The sequence below is a fragment of the Geospiza fortis genome, unplaced genomic scaffold (assembly GCF_000277835.1).
Source record: "Geospiza fortis unplaced genomic scaffold, GeoFor_1.0 scaffold12, whole genome shotgun sequence".
NCBI classification, from domain to species: domain Eukaryota; kingdom Metazoa; phylum Chordata; class Aves; order Passeriformes; family Thraupidae; genus Geospiza; species Geospiza fortis.
In genome coordinates, this window is record NW_005054323.1 from 6,649,975 (window position 1) to 6,669,887 (window position 19,913).

Below are 19,913 nucleotides of genomic sequence, written 5' to 3' on the forward strand. Positions count from 1 at the left end.
TTCCAATAAAACTGATTAGCTGCAGCTCTCTACTGCACTAGTAGGCACAAAAAAGTTAAGGCAAACTCTTACTTGTAAAACAGGAAAGGAAAAGACAGCAGGGTAACACTGCTGAATTTAAAAAAAAACCCCAAAAACCAAAAAACAAGCAATTAGACAAGAGACAAGATGACATTGCAAAATGAAAGAAACCCCACACACAAAAGTTTAGAATACTTTATATTTCAAAGGAAGACTTTAAAGCTTTACAGAACCAAATTTCACTGCTTAGAAAAGGAAAATTATTTTGTAGAGGTATTTTCAAGATTCAGATTTAAGGCTTATTAAAACAGTGTCTTTAGAAAGACCAGACATGGTAGTCAAGAAAATTTATGACAACATATATTTTTCAGATGATGTTTTATTAACAACAAATACAAAATTGTTACTCATTGTTTACTCAATTCTCTGATGTTTAATCTTAAAGATAAAGCTTTTCCTTAACCAGCTTTACAGACTTGTAAATACAGCATTGTAAAAAATTAAAACAAAAAAAATTGCGACAATAAATTAAGAAAACGTGAGAAGGAGGAGGATGAGACAAACCCAACCCATCACGGAGAAAATGCATTAGAAGCAATAGAAAAGTTAAGCAATAGAATTGAAGTATCATATTATATTCTCCTTCCAAGAGGACTTTGGGGGTTTTGCACATGAAATAAAATAGCAGCAAAGAAAAAGGGTAAGTACAAGTGCATTTGTGTCCCACTGGAACTTGTTCTTATTAACCAAAACAGTAGTACTCATCAGAATCAATTTTGGGATGCTTATGCAGAGACTGTGAGTCCTCCGTGACAGAAGAATCACTGAATTTGTCCAGATCTGAAGGGGTTTGGTGACCAGGAACATCATCCACTAAGGTGTCCAAGTAACTCCCCACTGATATTCCATCCAGTCCATCACTACAGTCTTGTAAACTGTTACAGCTGCCATGGAGCGATGTCTCCTGACTTTCTAGCAAGCTGCACAGGCTTCCACTCAAACTGCTGCCTCTGCTGGCAATGGCTTTCTCTTCAATCATCCACTTGATTGATTCAATACTTTCATTGATGAGTAGGAGCTGGCGCATAAGCTTCACATCAGTGGCTCGGAGATTAACCTACAAGGCAAAAGCAATTAAAAAAATTACTCTTTTCATAATCAAGCCAAAGAGCAGGCTTGAACGGGCTACAATAAAACACACAAAAAAATTTCCCCTATCTAGGAAAAACATTTCAGTAACTAGTAAAAAACCCCACAAGCAAATAAACAAAAAGCCCCAAAAGTATACCTATACTAATACTGGTCAGCTTCCCTAAGCACTCCATTAACAGGACTGATAGTCAATGGCAAAACTTGTATGCACACTGGTACAATGCTGTTCAGATGAGAAACACAGCTGCTATGACAACTCCTGGGGATAGCCTTTCACTAATCAGAGAAGCAAGGCACAAAGCCATTTCTATTTACCATTACTCTAAGCTACTTACAGCTACAGATGTCTAGGCATTCACCCCAAGTTATCCTTACTATGGCTACTTGGGAAACCTAAAATTTTCAGATGTGCATAATTTGGAAAAAAGCTTGTGGATATTTAACTTTTACTTACACTACTCCTGAATGGACACTAAAATCTGCTATATAAATGTCTGAGAGTTGAAATATTTGACCTATTGAAACTGTAACTTTCAGTTATTTAAACCCATATTAGATGAAGGTGATGAAGTTCAGAGTTAACCACGTATTACAGGCATGGAGCAAGCATTTGCCATAGCTAACTAAATAAAAAGTGGACATTAAGAACAAACTCCTACTTTCTCACTTAGTTGTGTTGGTTGATGCAAACACACGGAAGTGTTAATAGTGATGCACAGTGGAATATTACAGTGTTGCATTTCACAGATATATTTGAGTTAACCGTCCTGATGTTTTCCTTAACATGTAAACTATATAAACCATTTTTAAGTCTCTTCAGCTGACAAATAAAGGTGAGACTTAAGGCTTATATTCATTGCTTCCTTCTCTTCATCTGAAACATCATAGATACTGGAAAAAATAATCTGTGACCCTGCCACATTGAAAATTTGAAACTCTTCACTCAACTGAAGAATAAAGTAAAAACAAGTAAGATCTATTACATCAGACAATAGATATTTTATAAAATTCTTCAAGTCCACAATTGTACAGAAAAATAGTACCTGTATTGTTCATACAGAATGATCTGGAGCAGAATGAGTATTCTCAGGAAGCAAAGACTGTATCTTGTTTTGCCAAGTGTATAATGTGAACATATTCCTTTCCATACTCAAATGCCATCTTCTCAGTATCCCAAATTTCCCTGACCTGGTACAGCTGTTTAAAAATTATTTTAATGTATTTTTATTCTCTTAGATACTGAAAGATTGCAGTTGATCCAGCTAGGACTCTTATTAGCAGCTGTTATGGTTTTGCTCTCTGTATCTGTGACCAAACCATGTCAGTAGCATTCCAGTGTTTCAGCTCTTGCTGAGCAGGGAGTGCAACCAAGGCCTTTTCTGTTTTTCACTCTGCACCCTCAGCAGGTAGGATAGGACTGAGAAGGTGCATGGAGTGGACAGAGATGGGACAGTTGACCAGAATTCATCAAATGGTTATTTCTTGCCATAGAATGTTGTGCCCAGCAATAAAACCTGTGCATTTAATCTTTCCTATACAGCTGCTGCTTGGGGGCTGGCTTGGTCTACTGGTGGGAGATGGTGTGTCACTCACTGACTTTGCATCATTTGTTCATTTAATTTATTTCCTTAATTTTTAAACTGTCTTTGTTACAGTCTAAGTTTTTCTCACTTTTGTTCTTCTAATTCTCTCCCCTGACCCCACTTGCAGAGGAGAAGAGAGTGAGTGAGCAGCTGGTGCATGCTTAGTTACTAGCCAGGGACAGCCCAATGCAAAGACATTTCAAGCTTTGCCAGTAACAAACTGCCTGTGTAACCATCGTATGTATTCCCAGCTTCCTTTCCCAGTCCCCAGAATGACTTCTGAATTACTCTCAATCCAGTATCACAAGATTTAACACAGCTAACCTGGCACTGTGCAAAACAGTTTTACCTACCATTCATAGTTTTAACAATATTGCCCATCTATCATTGTTTGAGAAGTGAGGTTATGAAAACAGATTGACCATTTTGTAGTTCTCCTGCCCAAGCCAATTCCTCTACTCTAACCAATAAATCACTATAAACCATTTGCTTGGCAACTAGGCTGTCACGAAAGCAGTAAATTACCCAACTTCTCAAACGCAACTACAGACTTCAGCAACTTGCTGAATATAAACATGCTCAGAGACAAGTTTCTCAAAAGGCAGATTAAGGAAATGTTTAACAGAACTACCACCAACATGACTCAAATGAAACAGTCCCTTTTAGATAAAGTAGACATCTCATATATTTCAGATTCAGTTCACAGGAAATAATTTTTTTTCTCCAAATACAGCAACAGCTTCAGCATTTTTCTGGAATAGCCTTACTGGAAACAATTCTTTGCATTCCTGAGTACTAGAATCCTCCTCCTCCTAGCTACCATTTCATTCCAAATCTCCCATATCAAGAGTGTGCTTTTCCTAAAGCAAATACAAAAAAGTAGTTTAACAAGCGTCATCTTTCTTTAATATGGTTTACTTCATCATCTGTTCAATAACAAAAAAATGTCAAAATGACATTTTTTGCCCCTTATGTGCTTTAGCACAGACATAATCACATGAGCTTTTACTCACTTATGTAGCTGCAACACATTTATCTTGGAAGTTGTTGGAGTATACAAGTTGGAGGGTTTTTGGAGTAAACAAGTCAGTCCAAGATGGTTCAGCTAACAGGACTAAACACAATAAAATCTCACCACGCTTGACAGCTGCATTTGCTAAGCACAGTAACAGGTGCATTTCAGGAACAATCTAAACAGCGTATCATAGCTAATACAGGCTTTTCAGAACAGTTTTTATAGCTGTCCCTTGAGTTCAAGCCAGAGCACAGGACCACCATAAGGAAGGTGTCTGTTATTATGGATCAGTTCTCAGTAAAAACTTATGGTGTATAAAGAAAACTACAAGAGAGTAAAAACTAATTTCCTGTTACAGGTTAACTTTTATATAGTTTTGCTTAGTCTTGCTCCATATATTTCCAGAATAGAGCTGATCACAGGAAGGATACCAAATGTTTAACATTAAGAGCTAGTCACAGCAAGAGAAAACAATGAAATTAAAGTGACAGCATCTTTCAAGTAACACATTCTGGTAGTGTAAGTGCACAGATTAGCATTCAGAAAAAAACAGAACTTTAGATCTGGAAGGAATAGCTGGACTAAACACTTGTCTGTGCCTCCCTGTCATACCTGTTGTTCTAACAAAATATTTCTTCCTTCCTTTTGGTCTTCTGTAATAAAATGTACAACACACTCATAATTTGTTCAAGAGAACTGATATATATATATAAACATAAGGGCTTTTGTGTATGTATCTATGCAGAGAGACAGACAAATATTCATGCTAATTTTTAATATAATTCAGTGTTTTTGAGAAAGATTGACTAGGTTATTGCTTTTCGAATAAAACTCTCAATGACCAGGACTGCTAACAAAGACAATTATTGCTTCCTGGCAGTCACCCAAAGTAGTGTATCAATCACTTGGCTTTTGGATCAAAGTCACATATGTAGTCACAATTTGGGCAAAACAGACTTGCATTTTGCTGCTGCGTGTTCTGCAGACATAGCTTCCAGTCAGTTCCAAACACAGTGGGTCACTTTCCCCTCCAGAAATGGCAAACATAGACTGTTAAATATTTCCTGCTAAGCTGTGAAAGCTGTTTGAAACTCTAGACTCTTTCTGCAGGTTACTTTCTTTTAAATTGCTGGGTTCACATGCTGCTTCTTCTAATTACAGGAACTCTGCAAGGATATTAATGGCAACTATAAAACGTGGTTTGAGGAAAAGATATCCCTAAGTTTATTTAAATTATTTGTTTCATTTCTTCTCAACACTTTTATGTTCTGTGCTGTGGAGAGTCTACAAGTAAAAGGAAAAGAAGTGAGGGAACCTAAATAATAGAGTATTTTTTTTCAGGCTAAGTCTTTTAGCCAGAGCACACTGAAGTTAAGTCCTCACAACCGACAAAATCTTATACTTACAACTTAATGGATTCAGGGAGCTATTTAAGTCACTTCAATCAGAAGCTCTGCTCTGTTCTGCATCTCAAAATGAATCTAGGGTTACCTGCTCTGGAATCTGTGTTCTAAAACATCTTGAGTTTGGACACAAATTCCATGATAAGTGGAAATGGATGGAAACAGTAGTAAAGTACAGTACTCCTGAGAAAGTATCTCAGACCTTCAGGCCTGGGAAGTCTTGCAGAAGTAACAAACATGGGGAGGGTTAGATGAAACTACCTGCAGCCAATTCCATCTGTTGCTAAACACTTCCACACCCATCTCTATCACACTTTTTATAAACAGAATTTCATACCAGTAGAACATTTCCACACTAAATAGGTGTGCCATAACCACTATGGTTCGGGAGTATTAATGCTACTATTGTTTCCTTTTCCTAAGATGTGTCAGAGATAGCTTTCTGCTTTCCTGTCCAATTTCTTCTATTTCCGTTATTCAGGATGAAGAGCTTGCCAGCTACGCCTACCTCTCCTTTAAGGTTTTAAAGGGAGGTTACTTCAGCTTCTCATAAAATAGTAAATTCCATCAAATAATTCCAGATGCATTTTTAAAAAAGCAAACAATCAATGTCCAAATAATAATTTGTTTTGCAGTCTGAGATGTCTCTTCTGAAAAAAAGTTAACCTTATTCCATTTTCTCCTGGTGTTACTTTTACTGTTACAAACACTGAATAACAAGTTTTAAAGTAACTAAGGAAATTAATTTAAGAGGCAAAAGATGATGGTGAGGAAAATAAAACAGTGGTCGGCAATTACTCAAGTCTTATCAAGATACAAATATAGTAAGAAGATATAAAACGACAAAAAAAACTGGCCAATAAAACCTCATAGACTAATTTTGTGAGACCATAACAAGCTAAAATACCATAAGCAATTTATTCAAAATACAAAATTCAAAGTATGTGAATTCAAGTTTTATTTAACTATAGTCACCAAGTTAACAGGTTTACAACAGGGAAAAGTCTGGAGACACACACAGGATTTGTTTATAAGACACCATCTCAAAGCATGAAGCATGCCATTTGAAGGTGAGCAAGCTGAAAGTGATACCACAACAGCTTCTCAACACCAGTGAGTAAAAGAGATGCTCTTTTTTTCCCATTTAACATGTCTAAAATAAAATAAAATCACAAATAACAAATAATGTCTGCTCCTTTAACAAACAGGATGATTAACAGGCTGTGCAGGAGCTACATCCTACTTAAATTAAAACATATGCATGTGCATGTCTTTAAACTTCTTGCCTGCTTCTAAATTGTCCCACTGATTCAAAGTGTTTGCACTGGTTTCTTCATATAATTATTCGGCTTTAGGCAATGGTATTTCAGGATCAAGATGAAAAAAATCAGAATACCTAGGCTGACTTCTGAATTTGTACTTCTCCTGAATTTGAATCTTCAGCATCTCCTGTTAAAAATGGAGTTTTACATGACAGAGGGTAAGAAGACAAGTTTACTGACATTAAGTGGAAGGCATCTTCTATGGAGGAAGAGTAACTGATTGTGGGAATGTGCAACATGCACTCCACAGCAAAGCCAACTAACTGTGGTAAATTCAGACACCACAATAATTCAAGCTAACCCAACCAACCTGACTGAAACGGCGTAAGTTCTCTCAAAACAACGGAGATGTGGACCAAAGCCTGGAAGAGAATGAGACTGTTGGAGTCAAGGTAGGTGCTGCAATGTTCATCATTATGCCTTCTGTCTCTGACTGTGATTTACCTCACACTGAGCTAGCTAAATTAAATTTCAGTCAACAGTGGTAAGTGTAGATCAATAGCTTTTTCTGCATCTTGTTTCTTTTAGCATGGACTTGTGTTAAAATATATTGCTGTATCATTTTCCCATTTATTTTCTTCTGATTTTTAGCCTTGTGGTAAACTTCAGACAATGAAGGAGCACATAAAAAAGCTACATATATATAAAAAAGCTAAATTTTTGTGATCCATTGTTGATTTGTAGTTATGGTTCATTGATCTACCTTCTTTCTGTAAAGAGAATAAGTTACACTGACCTTACTCAGCTGTACTTCCACAAATGAGTCACAATAAAAATATTGTGGCAGACCACAATTTTTGACTTCTTTTACAAGAGATTGTTAATTTTTGACTTCTTTTGCAAGAGATTGTTTATAATCTTGTATCTCTTGAAGATTCCAAATTTGTTAAAATCCTCATATCAGATTTTTTAGGCAGTGTTCATTACAATGGTTGAACTCCCAGCTGCTCATAAAGTGAGTAGTCACTGAGTTTTCAGTTTCTGTCTGCACCCTTAGCTACTTTAAACAGTGGCTCTAGCCTAGCTGTTGTCCTGCTTCAAGTTCCTGCATTTCCACTGCAATCCTTCACCAAATGCTCGCAATAAATATTTTCACAGGTCTGTCTATAAAATTTGGCAGCCACATAACATAGCTCTGAGCACACTGACTTTTCATTAGGAAGGAGAAAGACCACGTGAGTCCACATCAGCCACAAAAGGATTTTACTGTAAGGAGAGCTTACCAATCCATTAGCTAAAGCAAGGAAGTGGGTAGGTCGGGTCTGAGCCACCACCAGAGTAATGCAGAATACACCAGAATAATCAGGAAGCAGAGCAACTTCATGAGAAGCTAGTTCAGTAGGCAATGAGCATAAATAACTCAAGGAGCAGGTTTCAAGGACGTATCTTGCAAATATATGAACAAAATGTCATGCTAATATGCCCATCATCTGATACAGGAAATTACAGTACTGGCGATTTACATTTCTCTATTTTAATATTTTAATTTTATGCATACTAATTGTTTCCCTTATACTTAACAGGAAAATACATACCACGAAGCTGTGCAATTGTTTAGTCATATTATCTCTGAAAAAATAGAAAAGTGAATCTCAAGGCCTTTTTTCACTGCCTTGAAATATGCATGGTCTTGTCTGGGGAGTATGTGTGGGCAGCCTGCCAAGTGCATTAATACCTTTGATAATAACATACCAATGATTAGGATGAATCTTTTGATAAGTAGGATGTATTTTTTCTTTTAACATTATAGTGTTTGAGGTATCTTGTATGCTTAAGTGTAATAAAAAAACATTCCCAGGCGGGAAAGTATTTTTTTTTTGTTTGTTTAGTTTTTGGCCATCTCTTAATTTTGCTGTGAAAAAGATGAAGCTATTTAAGTATCTCCTAAGTAGATATGAAAATGATTGTCAAAAGGAAACATGACATAAAACTGAGAACAAGTAGAAGGGAAAAAAAGTTAATTAGTTAGGTTCTTATTTCCTCACCTCCTGTCCAAATAAAACAAATGTTAAATAAGATTTTTAAATACAAGGAATTAGCACAAAGTTCAAAGAGAGAAACATCCCATCACAGAAGGATAAAAAATATAAAAGGAAAATCCCAGCTCTTTTAAAGTTTAGTTGAATTAACGCAAAAGAAAGCAGTGAGAAAATGTAGGGATTTGTGAAGAGGAAAAACTTCTAATGCTGCTGGAAGCTTTTACCGAATGTTTCCAAATATCTCAAACTTCTGTCAAAAAAGCTTCATCTGACCTTAGAAATGTATCTACTGTGACAAAGGTGAACATGTCCAGAACAATCCATAATATGGACCCACATCTGTTGACAGACAAGATAACTCCATTGTGAACATTCAGGTCAATATGAAGCTGCAACATTTGGCTCTGGGTGTCAGAAAGTGTTACAGCAGATGGACGATCACAGCATCATTATGAAGTGTTCTGGACACCAGCCACAATGCAGGACTGCATGCATCTTCTGACCAACATGACACAGCACTGGGGCTCAAGAACATATATAATTTCTTTTTTTGTTCATTGGATTTCACTCTCTGCCTTATTTACGTAGGTTCTGACCAAAACATACTCTTAGAAACACTACGCAAAAAAATGAAAAAATATAATAACCACTCCATACCTGTTTATCCCCTCAAAATTAATTACTTTTAATACTGGCACTGTGGAAATTACTCAAAAGCATACAACTAAAATAAAAGAAGATAATAGGGTTTGCTTACAGGTATATGCAAAGTTTGAAAATACGGCCTCTATAGAGATAACAGCAAAGTTTGAAAACATTTTAAAACATTAAAAAAAAATCCCCAAAACCCAAACCTATAAAAAAGTCATCAAAACACTCAACTTATTTCATTAAATTGCAACTGAGACACAACAATAGTAATACTGGGGAGAAATCTGAAATCTCTTGAAATTCAAGTCTGCTTTCACAATACCACTGGACACATACAATTAAAAAAAACTTTTGCCTGAATCTCCCCAGAATTCAAAACAGAATTCTGTTTGAAACAATTCTGTTTTCTGGAGATGCGGTATAATCCTATTGAAAGCATATTTTTAATCTAACAACTAAATCTCTAGTAAAGGCAACCTGCAGTCCTATTTACTGAAGCTTATCTGGATAAGAGTACAAAAGAACTTCAAGACAGCCTTGGTATTATAAATTATCACATGAGTTCCTAAAAACACTTTAGTAGTCCTAGAAACTGATTTGCTAATAAGTGGGATTTTTCCCCTATTAAAACATTATAAGCGTTAAGTTCCCATGCTAAATTTTTGAATATAAATGAGTCAGTATCTTAAAAAATAAGGGGTTTTGTTTTGTTTATGTTCACTTTGTGACCTGTTTGAAATTCCGTGTCTTTGAAATTCAGCTTACTTTTTCCTCATCCAAATCTCAGTGCTGTAATCACCATTCTCCTAAAATATGGTCCCTACACAGTCTTTACATCTCTCTGAAAGTACTAGTAAGTTTGAGGTCTTTAGATAACATCAAATGGCCTATTTTGAGTCTTTCAAACAAAACCACCTTTTTAAACCTCCAGGTATCTACAAAAAAATTAAATAATTTAGTTTTTTCTCATCTACTAAGAAGGTACCAAACAGCTAGAAGCTAACCTGAATCTGGGATCAAAGGAATAAAAATCAAGGAGCAAACAGGCTACAACGATTTCTACCAAGCTAAAATACTGAAATTGGCCAGCACAACAAGCTGAGCAGGCTGTTGAGAACTATACCAGCTGCAACTTTTGAGCCCTTTTAGCTCAAAAACCCAGAGATCCCTTTTTTCCTCACAGAACACACCACAGCAATTCATTCCAGAGGTCACAAGGTGTGATTAGCAATGAATATTAACAATTAAACAAACACACATCTTATACTTCCAGGAAAGGATGTCAGAAGGTAGTAAGAGCAACCAGTCATGAACTATTAACTACAAAGCAAGACCAGGCACCGTAGGTAACATTTTCTTTCCACATTATTTAATCAATTCTCTGACCAATAACATATCCACACCACATAGTGCAGTCCTCAGCTCCTCCAAAACAACTCTAGCTCATGCCATATACTTTTATATACTCTTTTACACTGTACACTTAAACCTGTTCTTAGCAAAGATTTCTACATAGAAGAGCACTGGGGTATTATGACGTGATTCTAGTTCAGCACAGAATATTAATCATAGCTGTCAATGCAGTTATCAGATGTATGAGTAGCTTCAGAATAAATCAAGGTGATTGCTTACATTTCTCATTTCTTCTTCTACAAGGAAGTACTAGCTACTAAGCTAGTTGGGGAGGAAAAATAAGGTGCAAGTATATGCTTTCTGAATAACCAAAGGTAACCTGGGAAAAGAGAGAACTAGTCAAGGAAAACACAGCAGAATCTGGGCTAGAGAAGTTTGGTTGTATTTGAAAAGAGCTGGTAACAGCTCTTCTGAAGTAATTTTGTTATTAAACTTCACAGAGTACAAACTAACAACAATGAAGGAAAGAAATTACAAAATATTAAAGATCATAGTGTTGTTTTGGTTGCATTTTCTTTCTTGTCTGAAATGGGTGGACTGATGCACTGGCGAATGCCTAAGCAGCTTTATGAAGTTATCATCACAGATGGCTATCTCATCTGGCTACGGGGAAAATAGCAACCTGCCTTCATTTCCCTGCCTCAGTCACAGCAACTGGTGGCAGGTGGTAACAAAGGAGGATGTAAATTCCACAGGCCTTTGAAGAACATCACTATTACTTTGGTTTGCTAGTAGTAAAACTCTTCTCTTGCAGAGAGGCTTTCTCCTCTCTCTGCTGTAGCAGAATTTACAGTTATCTCCTACAAACCCTGTAACACTAGAACCCTGCCACATAACACCACATGAAATAAAAATATTTCAGTGCACTGCACTATTCTGCCAAGACATGTGGACAAGCCATTAACAGTCACAGTGGCTGAAATAGCCCTATGAAGTCACAGAACAGGAAAAGTCCTGTAAAAATTATTCTGCCTTCATATTTTCCCTTCTCATAGCTGTATAGTTTCAAGAAGACTAGAAAAATAGCCTGAAGTTTACAATGACTCCTTGAATGACTTCTTCAAGTTGTTATGTTTTTGTTCAGCTTCATCTAAATCTCATTAGTCAGAAAACCTTCCTATCCATGAATAGGATTCTTCAACACCAAAATCCAACCTAAACCTCCTACATTATCACTTTTATTATTAAGCACTTTCTTCTAAACATGCACCATTTGCCTTTGTCTAACAAAGAAAATGGTTTGTATTAGCTGCCAAACTCCAAAGGCTGTGCCAGTCTTTCAATGTGGCTGGAACAGGTCTTCTCCAGGCACACTTATAAAGGTACTCCAGGAAGAACACCAGATATTCAGAATCAGAGAATCATGAGAGAGTTGGAGTTGGAAAGAACCTCTGATCTAATGCCACACCACTGCTAAGGCACGTTCCACAGGATCCAGTCCAGGCAAGTTTTAAAAATTTCAAGAGAGGCAGACTCTACAACCTCTCTGGACAGCCTGTTCCAATGCACAGTCACCTTCAAAGTAAAAAAGCTTTTCCTTATATTTGGATGGAACCTTCTGTATTTCAGTTTGTGCTCATTGTCCCTTGTCCTGTCACTAGGCACCACTGAAGAGAGTCTGGTCCCATCTTCTTGACAGCGACTCTTAAGATATTTGTACACATTGGTAAGATCCCTGTTCAGCTATCTCTTCTCCAGGCTAAACTGGCCTGGAGTTTCTTCAGGCTTTCCTCATAAGAGAGACGATGCTCCAGACCCCTACTCATCTTTATAGCCCTCTGCTGGACCAGCTCCCCAGTAGTTCCTTGTCTTAAACTGGAAAGTTCAAAATGGATCCCCCCACAGCACACCAGATATGGCCTTACCAGGGCTGAATAGATGCCTGCCTACATGATTTTCACTGGTTGTCTAAAGAGGTGGCTAGACAATACAGATCCTATTCCTCCTTCCACAGAAATGCTTCATAGTTTCCTCCTTGTCAGGTGTCAGGACTGTTTTTTTCTAGTAATTTATAATTATTGGAAGGATCAAGGTTTGAGTCTGAAAATTTTAAATAAAAAAGTTTTTTAAAATGAATGTTAAGAGATGTCCAGAGTTTGCTGTAGCTCATAAGCAAGTGCCTGAGCTAACAAGAGCAGTGCAACTATCTCAAATACAACACTTCTTTAAACCAATGGAAATCCTGTAGGAAGAAAAAAAAGAAAAAGAAAAATACAAAGCAACCAAGCTGTTCTATTTTTTTGTACCCTAGGGTAAAAATGTGTGAGCTTGAAAACACTTGTTGCATTATAGTTCTTAGCTGTGCTCCCTTCTGCACCTATAAGGAGACAGGGTTCGTAGCTAAACCAGAATGCAGTAAAATGGCTCTTCTTCTGGAAGCATTTGTCATTAGTGCAGCTGATATCTTAACAGCAGCAAACAAAATCACTAATTATGCCAGTGAAGAGTTTATAGAACCTGAAACTCCCAGTAGTTAAAAAGAAATTTACCGTTGCTTTAAAGTCACTAAATGCTCTCACTTCATCTGGCACTGCACCCACCAGGGCCATACAGCTTGGAGAGGAGTTCATTGTACAGCATGGCAAATGAAACATTCTGATAACTTCTCTGGCAGCTTAGCTAGTTTGTGTTTACAGTTAATTAAGAAATGTGCCATACCATTCTCCTGACAAACTGTAAGTGTTAAGAACAGCTAGGTTGGTGGGGATAGACAAGGATTGGATTGCTGAGGCCAGAGCTGCATTGGTGTGCCAGTATGCTCTTCTCCATGTTTATAGAAGCTATAGGCGAGTTTGCATATCCTGACAAAACAGAGTAGCTGACTTTAGATACTTATATACCTGACATAAATATACTCTTCAATGTCCTTCCTTATCTTCTTCTATGGAAGAAAAGAAACCTGCTTGAGAGCTACTTCAAAGAGGGGGATTCTCAGACACATTTTATCTTCAGGCAGGCACCAGAGGGACTCTGAAACACACAACAAGGGACCAGTGAAATAAATGACCATCCCAATATCCTTCTAGATTTGAAAAAGCTTGAAAGGTTGAACTATGTTGTTTATATCTTTCAAAGATTTAATACAAGATGGTTTATGGACCCTCTGGATGTGTTTTGGTCACTCATTTTGGTCACCCTCCAAATTAGAGCTGCTTCCAGTTACTTACCACGAACACTTCCACCACAGGGAAAGCTTATAATTAGAAGCCACCTTTATGGGAGTAAGGCTGGATAGCAAAAGCTATGAGTCTGTCTTCACAACAAGCTTCCCTTTTATTATGAGATTGTCTTCTAGTTTTATGATCAGAGCTCTTCATCCTTACAAATAGTAAGCTGAGAACCATCTTTTGGAACTGCTTACATATAGTAAGCATAACTTCCATGTTTATAAATGCAAGTTAAGTCCATCAGAGAAATTGCATCCAATTTAACTGAATTCCACTTGCTTTTCAACAGCTCAGATCCTGTGTCTTTTCACTCCTGTAACTTCATTTGCTTCAGATTCCAGTAAGCAGCCTCCCTTCCAGGACATGGACAGAAATGAAACACATGGAAAATAACCATATCCACTGTGGAAAGTTTACTAGGTTTTGACCTTGAGGGTAGAGAACAGACAAAAACCTAGTGACCTTTAAAACATGAATTGAAAATCCATTATTTTTCTTTTACTGTTTACTGTTAGGAAAAAGGAAGTATTGCAGTGTAGAAATGCACTTGTTGGCAATCACCTCTGCTTAATATATATATTTGGTATTATGCATTTCAAGTTTTTCCTGCTCATACACAAAAGGTAATTTTAATTTGTTGTTGCCATAAGTAACCACATAAAAAAAGCATCCACACAAAATTATGATGATCAAAGGGCTGGAAAATCTGCCATAGGAGGAAAGACTTAGGGAGGTAGGTCTTTTCTCCCAAGAGAAGTCTTGGGGATATGAGTATCTCCTCATAGCATTCCAGTAATTTGGGCTGATACAAAGAGGACCAGGAGAAGTTTCATCTTAATATGAGCTCAACTTTTTTCAGAGAAGGCAATCAATCATGAGAATGATTGAAGGCAATCAACCTCCTCAGTTACATGACTGAGGTTTTCATGATGGACAGGGTCACTGGCAATGTCACCCAGACTCCCTTTCCTTCTAAAGGTGAAACCAGATGGTCTTCTGAAGTAGCCCTTCCACCCCAGGTTATTCTATTCATGCTGTTATGATGATTCCATCAGAAAAGTTATAATCTATTTGCTACAAGTTATCATAAGCTCTACAACTCTGTGCAGAAGTGGTTTAGTATTCACATCATTTCATTACAAATTGTCAGGAATCAGACTTCAAAACCAACTTCAATGGTTCTTCTACTCTTGAAAAAGGAATCAGGAAGGAATCATGAAATTATAATACATGTTCTTTGGAAAAAAAGCTGGCAAAAGTCTCACAGTACACAGGCAGTCTAACTGGAAGTCTTGACTTTAGTATCCCTGATGTTGCTGTGATGATTCACATCAGACAGATGCATGTATACTGAAGTACCTCACACTGATGCTGCTCGCTAAGGTACCAGCAAGGTTTCATGGACTCATGGCCATGCAGCAGCTAAAGCTGAGTAAGAACAGACATAAACTCTGAGTACAACATTGAGATGTTCTACAATTCAAATCCTTCTTTCTGCCAGGCACAGAGTGAGATTTCCCAGTCAAAACATCTGTTTAAATATGCATTAATTTAAATAACCTTGGTCAACTCATCCTACCAGAGATGATCTGAAAAGATGGAAAACTTGGCAAAGTACTGGCACTACAATTAAGTTGCATTTTTCCCTTATTAGAGTTGTTTATTTTCCCTAAGGATTAATCTACAAGACAATTTTAACGAGTCACTGTTATGATCACTGCCCAATCTGCGTTATATGCAAAAATTACAAGCTCCTCTACTACATCATGCAAACTGGAGTAGCATGGAGAGAACTTGCTAGCAAGATGGAGGATTAACCCCTTTTTCAGTGAACATCAGGAGGACCTAGGGAAACAAGTTAATTTCTATTTCTGTATGCCTTCTTTTTGTCTAAGAGCCTCATTTCAGGGATTCACTGAGTAACGGCTCATTAAGAAACAAAGGTTAATCAAACTCACCTGCACAGTAATTTTATATTTAAGATTTTATCTTCAGTCAAGTTTTAAGCAAAAATTTCAATTAATCTAATTGAAAACCAGCATGTGATACACAGCTTTGCATTGCTGATGAGACACATGAAGCCAGATCTTGGCTTCAGTTAATACAACTGATGTTATCATACAAAATAGTGAATGTAGCAGCCTGCATCTACAGCATGTGTTAAAGAGATATTTCAAGTCACAGTTGTAGATTTTTTAAAATCAGTCCTTCAAAGAAACTAATAAATGCAGACCTCCAAAACTGTGGATCTAATAAATCTGAGAAAATATGTTAGAGATGATAGAATAGGGTTACGACAGCCCTGTCTTTCAACCTGAACCTTCATTAATGTGCTAGGGATGGTTAAAAAACAAACAAACTCAAAACCAATAAAAAAAGTAAAAAGAAACCAAACCATCGAAAACACCAAGAAGGATTGCCATTGTAATTATCCCATTTGCCTCAATTCCAGTTTCATTTTGTTAGGGATCAATGTTAATTGCCTTTAAAAAATAGTTATACTAAAATTGAGCTAGGAGAACAAAGGAGAAGAAAACTAATGAGTTAGCATGAAGAATATTCCTCTATCTTAAACAGCTTTAGCATGCTCAGCTTCTTGAAAATAGGATTATTTATCCTTCAGTCTAAAAACTGCTGCACTCAGTATATGCACCTGGATGGTCAGACTCACTAACACAATTTGATTCTTAACAGTATTCACTGGAAGGAATCTCATTAAAAGCCCCAGCACTGCCATCTACCCCTCACTTCCAAGACACAGCTCAGCTTTTCTGCCTTCAATGTTTTCATGTAAAACATTTTTTTAGATTTTTGTATGTAATGCAGGCTATACTGTGTTTGTATTTCTAGCTTGCAAAGAGGCATTCAAAAATTGAGTTTGGAAACTTTTGAATTAAAAGGGAAAAAACCCACCCTATCTCTTTCTCTGAGTGTTAAAGAAAATCTCCCTTTGAGTTACCCCAGAACTTGTGAAGGAGAAATAAGATTTTACAAGCAGTATCATTTCAGGCTGCAGAATGAGACTCACAGATTATTTACTGCGGTGAAGGTGCATGTGTTAAATGGCGTCCTCAGAGCATGGTACACTAGAAAAAAGGCTGCAGCTATAAAGGTTTATGTTCAGCTCCCCAGCGGAACAATCCACCTATAACACCATAGGAAGAAAGATTTTAACAGTGACAAATTTCATACTAAAGGGTCAGATAGTGGGAGGTATTCATTCTACCCAAGTTTGACCAGAGCACAGTGTTTTGACTCATGCTGGCAATTACATCTTTCTTGTTCTCTAATTTATAGCCTTATAACTCAAAGGTTTTCAGGATCCAATGGAGTCTCCATCATGGCCTTCACGGGAAAACGGAGGATTAGAAAAGCTAAGTAAACCTGGCCAAGCAGATTGGTATTTCAAGAACGATACGCTGTGTGCTTTGTGTGTGATTTCAGCGGCCATTAGCAAAATCAGGTTTGAGGTAAAAAGAACCATTTTGAACTGCAAAAGAATCAGAAGGAGCAAGGGAAAGCCTCAAGTCCTTCACCCAGACAGTTGCCACTTACACCCCATCTATTTGTCAGGTACTGCAGCTCACAGTCAAACCCAACATTTCCCAATCAAACATTGTCTTTTTTTATATACCACTAGAAAAGAAGGACCTGAATAACCTTGGGCTTTATATGTTTACAGAAAGTTCTTCTCAAGTCTGGAATCAGCAAGTAACAAAAGCAGAGATAGGTCTGTCCAAAATTCAGTGAGTAAGCTGTACAAGCTGCCATCATTGTACAACTAGAAAAAGAAAGGTGAACACATGACACTTGGTTTTCTAGCCGTTTCCATTTTTTGCATGTTTACTACTGCAGCAGCTATAGACTACTTTTCTACATGTCCAAGACTGTTGTCTTACACAAGACCTCCTATGCCTTGCAGCAAAGCCAAAGAATAATGCACTAGAAAGAGGTGTGAAATAAGAAAATAGATGTTTTAGCTCTATTTTAGAAATGATATGCAGTAAAAAAGACGAAAGAAACATAGAATGTAACCACAATTTTTACTTGATATTGTTCTTAAATTTATAAAATATGTCCACTAAGAAAACAACAGCGGGGAAAGTAACAGATTAAGAAGCTGAAGAAACCCTTACGGTTGCGGAAAATCCTAAAGAGGCCAGAGACTAGAGCAAAAAAATCCAGGAAGGTAGTTCACTTTCACACTCTGGATTACAGAAGACAGCTGAGAGCACGGGAAAGGTATAGACAGGGTACCCAATACTTCACAGTTATTCATTGCACTGGTGGTTTAATGGGCATATACAGACTAGAAGTGGTAAGAGCATTGTAACGTAACTCCTCTTACTCAGCATGAGAAATTACTTCAGATAAGAAAAGTCAGTCAGTCACTGACGTGACAAAAAACAGGAGAGGGACAAAAACATGCTCCTGCTTACCGCAGGGAGAGGAAAGAGAGAAACTGGGTGCAGGGAGGAAGAAGAGGCAAAAAAAGAGTGTGACATGAAATCTGCAAATGCGAAGTAAGTGAAGAGACCAGCTTGAAAGGAAAAGGTGATATGGGCAATTCACTCAGGTCCCCCTTCCTCAACAGGCCTAGTTGTCTTGACATGAACAGTCATGTTCCGTAAAAAACTCTGGCTACCTTATTCGCTGCCTTTGCGGTCTGACATCCCATACATGATAAGCTACCTGCAGGTCACTGTATTACCATCATGCAAGCTTAAAACTAAAAAATAAGCATGAGATAAGCAGACAGTGTCTTACTCAATATTAAAACTGAAATTCCCAGTGATCAGTACCTAAAATCACAGAATAGTTTCGGTTGGAAGTGACTTGAAAGATCATCTAGTTCCAACCTCCCTGCCATGGGCAGGGACACCTTCCAAATGACAAGCAGAAAGGCACCCACAATGTCTCTGGGTCAGTGCTCCTGTCCCAATGCCCCACTACCCTCTGAGTAAACAAGTCCTTCTCAATATCTCTGCATCTAACCACTTCCAGTTCAAAGCTGTTCCCCCTCACCCTGTTCACTCCATGCTGCTGTCAAAAGTCCCTCTCTCCAGCTTTCTTGTTTGGCGTAGTCTAGGTACTGAAAGGTGGCTAAAAGATCTCCACAGAATATGCTGATAGTTTGATTTGTGGAAATCTTTTAAATAATATGAAGCCATACAACAGCAGTTGTAATTTGTAAGTTACACCTCAAGATTAACATTACCATCTTGGCTATTAACTCTCAGAATAACCATTCTCTTCCCCTTTTTGCCCAGCACACTTATTATTTAAAAATCTTTATAAACCTACACAACTATGTACCTATATGTAGCACTGCAGAGGGACTTGTGGTACGGCATTGAACTTGTTCACACAGAATATTGATTTATTGGCTGTAAATGGCTGAGTTCCAAGATTGTTGCATAAAGTTATCTCAACATGTTTCCAGAAAAATCCCCATCCCAACCCGATCAAAATTCATCCCATTTTCAAATAAGCTAAATGACAGGAGCTACAGAAAGAACTGCTACTACAAAGTGTCTTTTGAGACTTTACATAGCACCCACTAATAAAAATGGAAGCTATCTGTGCTCACATATCTGAGGTGACCTGCATTGTCAAGATCGTATCTGCTGAGTGTTCACTAATGACTTCGCCACTTGCTTGCAGAGTTTCCTTTCGGTTTGTCTTTGAAAAAAAAAAGCCAGTTTTATGGCAACATTTTATGGCAAAATAAATTCATTGAGATGGGAACATAAAGTAGGACAAGCACTGCACTAAGATAGTAAACAAGTTAGAGGATTTGAACTACATACAGGAAGGATAGTCCTATCACAGATCACTGGCAGAAGAAAATATACCATTCAACCAAAGTAGAATTAGTTGTTTTTTCAATAATTATATTCAATAATAATTATTTTCAATAATTCAATAACTTTTCATCAGCCTGTTTGGAACTAATTAAGTCTCTGAAGACTAAAGTCCAGCAATCAAGTTCCCGAATTCCAGGCCAAATTTCCAGCCTGAAAATATCCTGTGTGTCTTTAGGTGCTGGCCATGAGCAGGAAACAGGTGCAATGCAGAAAATGCAGTTACAACAAATGGATAGTGCATAATTTCTTTTATTGGTCCTCCAGCTTTCAGTACTTCTGACGAGCTGACAGGAACAGAAGGCAACTACGAGTCCCTGACGAACTGCCCCGCTGCGAGGGA

At 37.4% G+C, this 19,913-nt stretch overlaps 1 protein-coding gene across 1 annotated transcript in view; it reads right to left on the reverse strand.

Annotated features, from left to right (window-relative positions):
• Positions 1–382: 382 nt before the first annotated feature.
• Positions 383–19,913, reverse strand: part of LURAP1L (leucine rich adaptor protein 1 like) — a 22,465-nt gene continuing 2,934 nt past the window's right edge. Inside the window, exon 2 of the mRNA XM_014306949.2 lies at positions 383–1,138. Coding sequence (XP_014162424.1) covers positions 764–1,138 — 375 coding nt within the window. The 3' untranslated portion in view covers positions 383–763. The remainder of the gene's footprint in view (positions 1,139–19,913) is intronic.